We start from the raw sequence: 12,909 nt of genomic DNA, 5'->3' as shown, positions 1-12,909 counted from the left end.
TGACTATGCTTAATTACCAAAGGCAGGCTTGCATACATGAAGAATGCATTTGCACATCCAAGGAGTGATCCATCATTCCTCCATACACACACAACTCCTATTTTTCTTCCCACTGCTGACAAATGTTTCTTTGGGAAAGAGCTTATAATTCTGGTACAAAGAGCACAGAATCATAGAATTTCTCAGGTTGGAAAAGACCTTAGAGATCATCGAGTCCAACCACAACCTAACCATGCTACCCTAACTCTAACAGCCCTCTGCTAAATCACGTCCCTGAGCACCACATCCACGTGGTTGTTGAACACATCCAGGGATGGTGACTCAACCACCTCCCTGGGGAGCCTATTCCAGTGCTATTCCTATTCCAGATGCTACTCCAGCATCTTCTGAGACATGTGCATCTCAGCACACTGCCCTATCTTTCAGCTCTCCCTGATCTCAAAGATCCTCCTCCTCTCCACGTGCCTTGCACTTGTGCTGCTCCTGTCTATTTGTCATTTTACTTTGTGTTCCTCCTTGCTTGCAATTTGCTTCTTTTCCCTGCTCCCTTCTCCATCAGCAGCCATGTGGGGCAGCTCTGGGCTCGGCTCCAGAGATGGGAGGGCTGCAGGTTGCCTGCAGCCACGGGAAGAAAGGCAGTCAACACGGACTGACAGGAAGCAGCCAGGCTGTCAAAAACAAATCCCCTTTTGAAAATAACCTACTTTCTGAAGCACTCACACAGCACTCCTTCAAAAAAGAAATAAAATCAGTTTTTGTTTCTTTTTTTGCTTCCCAAAAAACAGTCAAACAAGATGCCAAATACTGTGTGAGCAGGTGACTCCAGAGGTCCCTTCCAGCTGAAGGAGTGGATGCTTCTACACAAGGGCTGAAGATTCAGGCAGCAGCCTCAGCAGCCACAGCTTCTTTAAGACAGCATCAGCTGTCTTTAAGACAGTGACGTTTGCTTATTCGTGCAAAGTCAGGAAAAGACAGAAGGAAAAAAAAAGACAGTTATGCAAGCTGTACATCTGCACGCCTGCCCAGAGCACTCACAGGTTTGCAGGTGCAGCTGCCCGACATTTCATAGAATCACAGAATGGCCTGAGTTGAAAAGGACCACAGTGATCATCTTTTTTCAACCCCCTGCTATGTGCAGGTCGCCAACCAGCAGCCCAGGCTGCCCAGAGCCACATCCAGCCTGGCCTTGAATGCCTGCAGGGATGGGGCATCCACAGCCTTCTTGGGCAACCTGTTCCAGTGCCTCACCACCCTCTGGGGAAAAACTTCCTCCTAATATCCAACCTAAACCTCCCCTATCTCAGTTTAAGACTGCTGCCATTTCTGTAAGACCACTACATTAGCTGTAGCACTCCTGCAGAAGCAGTCACCTACCCACAGAATAACCAAATACCTCAGCTGGAAGGGATGCACAAGGATCATCGAGTACTAACCCAGGTTATTTCTTACTAAGGTGTAGAATTCCACTATGTAAGTTTAAACAGCACTTTAAGAAGTTAAATAAGTTTGCTAAATTCATAAAACTACACGCTCACATAGATGCACTTTCAGGGCCACCTTCAATATCATTCAAACGTGCATTTCCCAAAATGCTTGGGTGGAGGGGATTTCAAGTACTTCCCACCAGGCAGAGGCTAAGCACTGTGTAAGAAAGAGATTTCTCTCTCAATCTTATGTATCTTCATCACTAAACAGCATCTGTAAAAGTGTTTTTAGATTGCAGTGCTGATTGGAGTTGCCTCAGAAACAATACAGAACATCACAAGATGTCAGGGAAAACATCCTTGTCATTGTACACCTAAAAAGAAGCCTTAGAAGAGATTGGTAAGGAGACAGAAAAGAATTTAAGTCATCAGGAGTTACCTGCTGAATCAGTTCTGCTAAGATTCATTTCTTTTAAATGCTAATCTTCACAGAAACATGAGATACTAACCACATCTTTCTTGTAAAGCACTTCCAGGATGTTACTCAGCAATTGGCAACAAGCCTCCAAATCTTCCTGTCTTTCCAAGTGATACTTGAGCTGATCTGTCATTGTTGGCAGCAAGATTTCCCTGCAGTCTGCACACAAGACATAAGATTACATACACAGCAGTAAATAAATGCACAGTATTACCTATACAGCCAACCCGCCCCAGTGATTGCTTAAAAAAAAAAAAAAAAAGTAGGAAGAAGATATTTCAGCTGCATTTCAATCCAAACCATAAAAACCTGGAAAAAAAATATATGTAAGCAAACGAAAGTTAAGCTAAGAACTCTCAGACAAAATGCTACCTTCCCATTTCTGCCCCAGCTGAGCAAAGTGCTTGAGCAGCCTCATGGCCTTTAACCACCCATGCTTAAAAACCAGCTATCCAGACTTACAAAACACCACGCGACACTTCATACATCTAATGAAAGTATAACCTGCAAAGTGTCTCAGTGCACACAGAGAGAATGCTGGGACACTGTGTCTGCTTGCTAAAGCATGCTCTTCCCTTTGGGAGAGATTGCACAGCCCACTGTCTGCCTTCTGCATGGTTGTGTCAAGCAAGTATTCATGCTCAAAGGAGTGAGGATGAAGTTAAGACCCTTTTTCAACTTCCTCCACCCCCAGCCCAGTACTTCCATGCCCAAAGGAGGGGAACCAGTTACTCCTGGAGCAACTACCACGAGCCCATCTCTCCAAGAGCTTCCCCACAGAAAGGACAGAATTCTGGTCTCACAAACCGCACAAACAATGGGGAAAAATAATTGTCAGTGGCAAAAAAAAAAAAATAAATCAAGAGAAACATGCTGCAGTGCAGCACAGAGAGCACTTCAGCTCAAGAAGATGTTAGAGAGGAACTAAACCAGCAACATCTTTATCCTGCCTCGTAGGCTCGTGCTTGTGGAATGAGAACGAATGGAGCACGAGCACATCCAGCTTCAGCAGTCCAAGAGAAATATTCTTCAGTCTCAAGTGACTGCTGCACGTAGGTGTTCACCTGGGATGCACAATGGGCTCTCATTCTAAGGAAGAACTCTTTCAAGACTCAGTTTCTTCAGTGTGGAATTTTTACATCTAATTACTTCTCGGTCATTTAACCGCCAGCTTCGTAACTCAAAAAGAGAGTAAAATCACGGTGTGTTAGTTGAATTTTTCCCTCAAGAAACATGCACTAAAGCCTGCAATGTATTTACGTGGAGAAATCCATCTAGCCACAGCATCACATCCTCTCATATTCATTTCCATTATGACTTACCCATTAAGGAGAAGAAAACTGGATTACAAGAGGAACAAATCTAATTTTGGAGAAATATCATCATCATCATCATCATCAGTTTCCATTACGTTTACAGATGTGTTATTCATAAATCCATACAGATATTAAAAGCAAGGAGGTGATGACCTCTGTGGCTAAACAGAACTGACCCAAACAGCACTGGGAACTGAGATAAACCTAAAATTCTTCCTTACTCCGGTGGCTAAAGGCACAAAAGCACAGCAAAGGGCATTGAATGAGCTTATTTACCAGGATGCTTATTAATTAATGATCTACAGCTGCTTACACAAACATGAAGTCTCTAAACCACCCTAATAAGGCGGACAACGAAATACATGCATTTGAAGCAACAGGTAGCTGTCACTTACTTCAGCTGTGCAACCTTGGCTGAAGAACAGCATCCCCTCAAATTGAAAGGGATGCTGAAGGTCCAGCATTGCAAAGAGTTTTTCTGACTGATGATGGTGAGTCACCATCAGCATGCCGGTATCATCACTGTTTTGTATTTGCTTTAAACTTCTGCCTTGGATGGAAGCTGCTGCAGCCCTCGACCATTCCCTCCTAGCCCAAAGCCATTCCCTTCCTTGCTTCAGTACCTGGGCCACTCTTACATAAATCACCAGACAGGCTCAGAAAGAAGCAAAGGCAGATTTACCCTGCCCATAGCAGGAGAGTTGCAACTAGACATCAGTAAGACCCTCCAACCTTAGCCATTCTGTGATTAATTCTATGATTCTAAGAAAAAAACAAGAACACAGTGGTGTAGCACACTCCTTCCATCAAACAAGGGAAAGGCAAAGTTCTGCCACCCAGTTGCTAAGCGTCCCAACAAAGGCATGCTAATGGGGCTCTGCAAAGCCTACAGGGTGAATCAACGTTTAATAACTTACTACTGCCAATAATTAAGACATTCATGTTCCTGCTAAGCCCCACAAGTAGAGAATGGTCAAAGATCAACTTAATATCTGCAAGCATCCAGAAGACAAAAATTGTAGCTCTGGGATTGACTGCCTGGAATACACATTGATCTACAGAGCAGTGATCAGGCTGAATTTCTGAGAAAGGCAAAATTAATTGATTCATCAAAGCACTTCGTTGGGAATCATGCAGCCTGTACTTCTCCTGGAAGATCTGACAGTGCTCCTCAAGCAGCACCTCCTGGCTCTCTGCCGTCCTCCACACTGACTGCTGAACATCTGCTGCTCTGTCTGTAGCTGCTGCAGAATACAGAACACGGGAGGATAAAACACAGGGAAGAGGTGTCCCGACTACTTGGTCACCCAATAAAACAAGTCAGATTCTTCTCAGGTTAAGAAAAATAAACACCCAGGAGATGTGTAAAGCACCAAGACAGTGAAACCTTCCTCAAGTTTACTTGGCCCCCTAATTACTAACGGAAGCTTTATGCCAAAGAAGAAATAGTAATACAGAGATGGCTTTGCAATAAGCAAAATGGAATAAATACTGCCAGTTGGAAAGACAAAGGCTACAGCTAAAATCAGATGGGTGCTTTATGACAGCCATCATCTGATCGTAACAAAATCCTTTTTATGTACGGAATGATTTTCGTGTGTTTTGCCTTTCTCTGATGGCTGTTCAAGGTCTACTTTGAGACACTGGTGAGCCAAGGGAGGACCCTCACTTCCTCTCATCACACAGCCCTGTCCCACTGTCCCCACTGCTCCATCACACCACGACCCAGCTTCCTTCTGAGCCAAAGCAGCAGCTGCTGCTGCAACAGTTCCATCAACAGCTTCGTGATTTTCAAGATACTTCCAGTAAAATACTCAGGCACTACCAGGCAGTAAAATCCTGAGGGAACTCACCAACACACAACTCTATTTCTGTGTGTACACATACAGGTAAATATTTCGACAAATCTACTACTACAGTAATTCGCTCCACATTAGACAAGATTTTAGAACCTCCTTTGCCATAAACTACTTTGAAAAACACAGTGTTGATCAACTACCTCGTGATTATTTACAAGCAGAGCAGAGGAGAAGTTAACCTTCCCCACCCTGCCGGTCACAAACACCTCCTGGCACTGATTAATGGCAAGGCCAGAGATATCCAGAGCCTACAGCATTAGTCTCCTGCTCAAAAGCCAGCTGTGAAGATAGCTCACAAGTCTGATGCACAATGATTACAGACAACAGTAATTCGACATCTGTTCATTCTCTGCTGCACAAGTCCAACCCCCAGTGATTAATGACACGGGAGCACGCAGCGAGAATAAAATATTAATCTTTATAAAAGGATGCTCAGGAGGCATCATCAACTTAGGAGCATCCAAGCAAAGCTCCCGCGAAACACTGACGTGGGATCTCTGCTGAAGCTAAATACACACAATAAATTTCTGTCAATATAAAATATTTCATTTAGAGGGATGCTGATAAATGTATTTTTTTTGCTTTATGGTTCATTGAGTTTTCGTGGGCAAAATACCTCTCTGCTCAATAACCATGCTTCCACTACACAGCGTGGAGTGGAAAACTGTAAGTGTAGTCATAATTAAAGGGTAAGAATTTTTATAAATGCTAGATGCTCTCCACTAACATTTAACAGCCAATTTCCTAATGGAGAAATCACCCGATTTCCTGGCTATTTAATACAGCAGCCACAAAGCTCACTTGGTAATTAGCTGCAAGTCATTTGTAAAACAAAGCAATTGAGAATACAAACATCTCTACAGGACAGAACAAATCAGATAAACCATTATTTACACAAAACCAAAAGTTTGACATTTCCAAGGATAAGACACTTCATTAAGCTGCAAACTAACCAGTTGCACATTTAGAACTGAGAACGCGCATTCAGTTGTTAGGAGATTTCTGTGCTCCAGCTTATACATTCACACAGAAGTTTTAAACACACGTTTAAGTTCTTCACTATGAGAGCGGTGAGGTGCTGGAACAGCTGCCCAGAGAGGCTGTGGATGCCCCGTCCATCCCTGGAGGTGTTCAAGGCCAGGTTGGATGGGGCCCTGGCAGCCTGGGCTGGTATTAAATGTGGAGGTTGGTGGCCCTGCCTGCAACAGGGAGATGGAGATTCATGACCATTGAGGTCCCTTCCAACCCCAAGCCAATCTATGATTCTCTGAAACACAGGAGACATTTACAATGTTCTGTTTCACATGCTGCTCTGAAGAAACGTATCTTCTGTGGGATATTTGAACATTTTTTGAGCACAGACAACAGAAGCATGATGGTCTGATAGATTTAGTCTGTATGGAGAACTGGCTTCTATGTGTTGGCCGCTGTAAGCAAGTACAAGCTTGGAAAGATTACACTCCTTGTTGCCATGTGGTCCTTATTCCTTTATCAAATACACACACAAATAGATAAATAAATGCTCCTTGAAGGCACCTGGCTCTTATTCTGTTCAATTACTTACACACAAATAGACACACGCTTTCTCTTTCTGTTTAACAGTGCTTTGACTGCACAGTCACATATTGATTTCTCTTCTTTCCTTTGGGTAAAAGGCCTCGATTACGAACCACTGTTAGGACAATAGCAGCAAAATATAAAGAATGCACTGGATATTCCTGCCAAGGCTGAAGAAGTCTTAACAAAAGTAAACACGAGGTTCGCAAAGGAGATACATTACCTTGAATTTCAGAATGGAACAAATATATGTCACACAATGTAACCAGAAAGCAATTGAACAAGTTTTTCAATAGGATCTGCAATAGAGTTTTAAAAGACATACAAAGCACAATGCCACAGTGTATTCCTATCCAAGATGCCAAGCTCTTCAGCTTTCAGGAAGACCACCACCAGCACTCCACACCTTCAAAGCAGAACTCCTCGCAAAGAATTTCACAAACACCCCTCATCTCTGCATCCTTCAAGCTTCACAAATTCTTGTATTTTCAATTTTAATTCTTCTTGAGACATGACAAATAGATCTTCCTCGACTCTCAGGGCACAGATCAGGGCGTTCTCTCAAAGAAAAAGAAATCCACTTATGAAACGCTGTTCGATTTTCAGGATGTCTTCGAGCTTTCCTGCAGGTCCACAGTCTTGTACCACTTATTGCTTTTAGACAAGAAAAAGTCATTTCTGTGATATGGTACAGCATCAGACTGGTACTTATACGAAAATACTGGCTATTAGTTTAAAATGTTTGAATAAATGAGAAGCAGGAGAGGCAGCAGAACTACATTTTTAGTAATAAGAACTCAAACCCACAGAGCAAGCAGAGTCTAGATTTAACCACTGTGGCTATTCACTTAATTTATTTTCAAGTGTTTACGAAAGGTTTCTGGTACAATCCATTCTCCAGGCATAAGCATTATACAGAATTATCTGTGGCACAAGGAGCACTTCAGATAATGCTTTGTTTATTGATTCAGGAGAACACATGACATGAGGACACGCAGAAGCGCACGGGAGGATGGGCAGCATACAGACATACACTGCCAGATGGTGGAAGTGGAACAGCCCCCACATCCCCATGTCACATCTCATCTCAAAACTGCAGCTAGGGTGAAACAAGCACCCAATGCTGGGATGCACACAGCAGTCTGGGCAGCACTGCTGGTACACGTGCCTTGAATCTCCATCGCACTTCAGCTGGAGTACATCACATTGAGGGCATTCTTAACTCAGGTGACATGAAAGCCTCCAGAAACGAGCCTCACTGTAAGACCCAAAAGCCATTCAGAAGTGCTGTTCCATCAGTAAGACCAGACTGGGTTCAGATGAAATACCCTGCTATAACAGCTGAATCATCCACCTTCCTTAGGAGCTCTACCAGCTGTTCATGCTGGGCTTCACCACTCCCTGCAGACGGCTGAGTTTGAGAGCTACAACAAACCAGCATACACAAATTCTCCTTCTTCACTGACTTTCCTCTGAGAAGAATTTAATTTTCACAGAGTAACATAATAAAAACACGATATGACACTACAGCTTCCTTCAGAAGTGCTTCTGATCATTGCTTTTTATCTATGTTATCTCAATTTTCTCCTATCCAGAACGGTCAGGTGTAACACCTCACATCACTGACTTTGGCCCTGAAGATTTTACATTCTAAAAAGTGCTAAAAATACGAAAAAATACTACAAAAAGCTGAAAATGAATGACAGCAGTGATGCACATTTTATAGTAACACTTGATGCAGGCATCAGGAAGAACAAACATTAAAATGGTCTTGGAGAGATGGACCATTTCACGCAACGCCAGCAATTCCATCTGCTTTCTGCCTTATTACCCTTGCAATTCAAAACAGATACAGTTGTGTCACTCTTTTGTTGTGGCAAATAAGTGGGGGAAAAGATCTAAAAAGTGAAGATCAAGCTGCAATGCATTTGGAGCTACTGGTGCAGGTGTGGTGATACTGCCATCAGAGCCTATTTTAAAACAGGTTCATTCCTACTTTGTCACCATCCATAGCTGGAGAAAATAAACCCGCAACTTATGTGCTACAGTTCCACTTGAGCAAGAATGGGAAAATACCGAATGGTTCCTCATGGAAAAACTCTAACTTTTTCTTGAAAGGTCTGGAGGCTCTAGGATCTACAACAGTCCTAACTCTCAGTAAACATCCTTTAAATTATGAGGGAAAAACGTACGTGTATCGTGCTGTCCCAATAATTTTACGTGTACTTACTCCAAATCTATTTGAAGAACAAACTTACTGCAAAGTCAGTCTGAACAGAAGGTAAATGAAATAAAACAAAGCTTGTTCTTTGAGTATTAATCTCCACTGCTACCAGAGCAGAAAGAAAAGGGCAACAGTTAGGACTTATTTCCTTAGCAGCAGATCCATGCAATACCCTATCTTCTAGCAATACTGCTGAATTGCACCAAGTGCCAAAGAACAATGCTTTGTGAATTTAGGGAAGCACAGATTGGCTTGGCTTATACATGCCTTTTTTAAAAATTAATTGTAAGAAGACAGAACTATGAGATCCAGCAAGAGTTACACAGCTGTGGTTAGATGCTACTGGGGATACAACCTGGCTGCACAAAGCCAACCCACCAATATACATATATATATTTTTTATTTTTATTTTATTTATTTATTTTTAATTGCATCACCAGCAATTCTGATCCACAGAAGAGTCCTTCCACATTTCCTTTATGGTTGAACCACTGTCTATTTGCTCCCTCATTAGCTCCTTCTGACAGTACAAAAACACTTAGTTTAGGGTAGTTTAACCTGCAGTCATCTAGAAAAGAATAAAATGCTTCACTGCAGATGAAGAACTCTGTAAGACATCAGTTGAAGTTATCTTCCACAATGTAAAAGGAGAGGAAGAGATAGCACGGACTAAGGGTTTGTGTTGCTTTACTTCTGCTAAGGTTCAGCTTCCAGGGGAAGAAAAATGCTTCAGAAAGGATGGACACTGAGAACAGCCATTGTTTCTATAAAACTTCTCTGAGCACAAAAGCTGAATTAACAGATTTTGATAAAATAAACACTGTTAAAGTTACAACACATGCCAGTAACAATGGGTGCTTTGTGCCCTCTTAAATGAAAAATTACAAGTATTTGCTTTCACTTCTTTCTGATCTCTAACCTGCAGTAAGTGTCGATTAGCATTCCCTCACTTACTTCAAATCTTCTCATCCTGCTAATGGAACAACCTTAATTGGGTGCAACCTCCGCTGCATTCGGCAGCAAGGACAGAACTTCCACCAGCAAAAGCCTGGAGGCAGTGAGTAACGTGACAATTTCAGAGTCACAAAGCTGCTGCTTACCGTGCTGTGTGAAGAGGTCACTGTGAACTATTTCGATCAAACAGTAGAGCTTCTGAATGGTCAGCCGGCTCACGGGAACGTTGAGGATGAATTCAGTAAAAAGTTTGCTAGATAGAAAGGGACAGGTAAAAATATGGCAAACTCTCCCAAAAATATGTAAAACAAAGCAAACAAGACAACTAGAGAGTACAAAACTACACAGACAGCTAAACACCTCAAGACAAACTTTTTTTTTTTATCCCAAACAATGAAGTTTTAAATTTCAAAGACGATTCACATTTCTCTGATATTCCTCTGTTTACTTTTTTCATCTTTTCCCTTTGCCCTCTCCCTTTCACCTCAGTTTCATACTGTTTTCCTGTGTTTCATTTCAGATTCTATATTTCAAGTTTCAGTTGTCTCTGCTATTGCCTCTTCACTTCAATCATCTTAGATTTGGTTTCCCTATTGTCTTTTTGTTCCAAAACAATTTTCTATTACAGGAATGCCCTAAATTGTAAACAGAAAAGCATATTTATAAGCTACTGAAATGTCCATCCATAAATAAGGCTCAGTGGACAAAAGCAGAGTTATTATTTACACCAAGTTTGTAATTCAAACAGCGATGCATCAAGCTTACAGTTTGAATGTTTTGTTGTCAGTTATTGATTGATAATTCTTGATGCCTCATTATATGACTTTAGTAAGCAGGACTGCAAAATTTTTCAAGACGTGTCAAACCTCAATGCCACACATTACAACAAATGGGGTGTCTGCATAGCCCAGCAACCACTTGTAGGAGAAAGGTGATAAAACATCTCAGGCGATCAGATTTCATTGCCTCCATGCTTCAAGCCAACAGAGTACTGATAAAATAATGCATTAAGAACTACACTTTAAAAAAAATATATATATATATTATGTATTATTATACAAACTAGTCCAACATAAAGTGCATAGTACACTCAATTAATTATTTACTTACCTAAGTTCTTTTGGATCAAATACTAGTTTCACATCATTGACAATAGCTGGCAAGTATTTAAGAGCTGCTCCCTGGAAAAAGAAGAAAAAACAGAAAAGGAAGACTGAAATTCATGCCTTCTTCAATCAGATGGGAAGACAGCACGAAGAGAATCACACATGTGTAATTGCTTTGGCTTAACTACAGCCTGTGCCTTCAGCTGAGCCTCTCAGCTTGTTCTTCCAGAGATAAGTCACTCAACCTCAAAACTCAAGGAAAATGAAAATGTTAGGACTGAATGGGCCTAGAAGAGGGAAGGAGCAAGGGAAGAGCTGGGAAGACTGATAGCTTACATCAAAGTTGGAGATGGATGAGCACTTAACAGCCCTTAAGGAAACCCCTCAGCATGCTGGGACTCAACATGTGTGTTACATTCCCTTCATCGCATCTCCTCATCCTCTGTGAAGCTGGACATCCTTCTCAATACCCATTTTGTATTTGTTTGGTTTTACTTCCCTTCCAGCACTTAAAAATCAAACAAAACCACATCACAGCCATTTTTCCCTTCTTTGTCATCGCTAATGAATCTGGAGGTCTTTAATTCCCCCTTGATCTCGCAGTAGTCGCTCCATCTCTCATAGGACACAAGTCCTACCCACACAGATATTCAATATTTTCACTATTCATAGTCATTCCAACCCATTTTGTTTTAGGATTTTTTCCAAAAAAAAGTCAGTAGTCAATAACTTATTTCTATTGCAAACATTCTCTTAAATCCATCAAGAGCCAAAACCTGGTCAGGAAAAATTACAGCCCACCAATGGAACACAAGCACAGCAGAACACAGCTTGGGTTAGACAGCAGTAAACTGCCCTCCAGTAACACCAGAGCCAAAACTCATGTCGTCTAAATAATAATTAACAAAGCTTTTGCTTCACTTGCAAATTATTTCAGCTTGCTACCCTCTTTTTTACATGCACAATGAGATGCATTTCAGCCTTTTTTTTTTTTTTTTTTTTTTTTTCTTTTAACATCAAAGATGAGAAAACATTCTACCTGATTTTTGGCTTTAGCCCTAACAGCTTATCTACGTGCACTATTCTAACCAAGGCTCCCCAGCTCTTGCCTCCTGGAGTGCCAGGCCAGAAAGAAACACAGTAATTCCAATACAACCCACAACTGCCAGACTGACTTCTCTTTGCTTTGCATTTTGTTGATATCATGAAAGAGTGATTGCAGATATGTTGTTGCCACAAAAGGGGGAACGATTAATTCCTCATCAGGCATTTCTGTGCTTACTGCTTAGCATTTGCAGTTTCCATCCATGACAGCACCGTGTAATCCCCATCCTTTTGCATTAGGAAGAGAAGCCTTTGTGCATTTCTCTACTAATTCTTTTATACTCTCGAGGATGTGACATGATTATAGTATACAACTCCAAGGTCAGACAGATGCAAGAACCAGAATTCTTCTGTTTGATCAACAGTAGGAAGAAGAGCACGTGCAAACAACTTGAGGAATACTGACCCACAGGTACACACGAAGCTTATTTCCAAACTACAACACTTTTCTGCCGTAACATTAGTAATTTTAAACCAAATTGTACTGTCCTTGCATGCAGCAGGTCAACTGATTACAGTCACAAGGGTCAGCTCAGTCCCAGCTGTTCAGCAAAAAGGGAAAAACTGTTTAGAGCCCACTATCAATCAAACATTTTAATCATCTTTCCAACTGAAAATATGAACAAGTACCATTAATGATTAATAGGTACTATTTAAGAGTGAAGTTCAGGTATATTATACAGTATAATTATTTTAATTAAACCATTTGCATATCTTTAGATAAGATTAGAAAGAGGTATCACTGATACAAAATGTCATCTCTTGAATAATGTATGAAGTAGTTGTTCATTTCCATATTTCCCAATAAAAATGCAGACCAAAATGATTTTAGTTAGATGGGTAAAGAAGGCCCATACCCACATCCTAATGAACCCGAAACACAAGGA

The 12,909-nt window shown here is 41.3% G+C and overlaps 1 protein-coding gene across 2 annotated transcripts in view; it reads right to left on the bottom strand.

Moving 5' to 3' along the window:
• The window catches only part of DOCK1 (dedicator of cytokinesis 1), a 274,016-nt gene that overhangs the window by 190,114 nt on the left and 70,993 nt on the right, over nucleotides 1-12,909 (bottom strand). For both annotated transcript variants that reach the window (XM_085229833.1, XM_085229834.1), the window contains exons 24-26: nucleotides 10,923-10,993; nucleotides 9,959-10,065; nucleotides 1,934-2,061 (exon numbers count right to left, since the gene is read on the bottom strand). In XM_085229833.1, coding sequence (XP_085085959.1) covers nucleotides 1,934-2,061; nucleotides 9,959-10,065; nucleotides 10,923-10,993 — 306 coding nt within the window. The remainder of the gene's footprint in view (nucleotides 1-1,933; nucleotides 2,062-9,958; nucleotides 10,066-10,922; nucleotides 10,994-12,909) is intronic.

The sequence above is a fragment of the Meleagris gallopavo genome, chromosome 8, assembly GCF_905368555.1.
Source record: "Meleagris gallopavo chromosome 8, MGAL_WU_HG_1.1, whole genome shotgun sequence".
NCBI classification, from domain to species: domain Eukaryota; kingdom Metazoa; phylum Chordata; class Aves; order Galliformes; family Phasianidae; genus Meleagris; species Meleagris gallopavo.
This window is presented reverse-complemented; position numbering and strand designations above follow the sequence as displayed.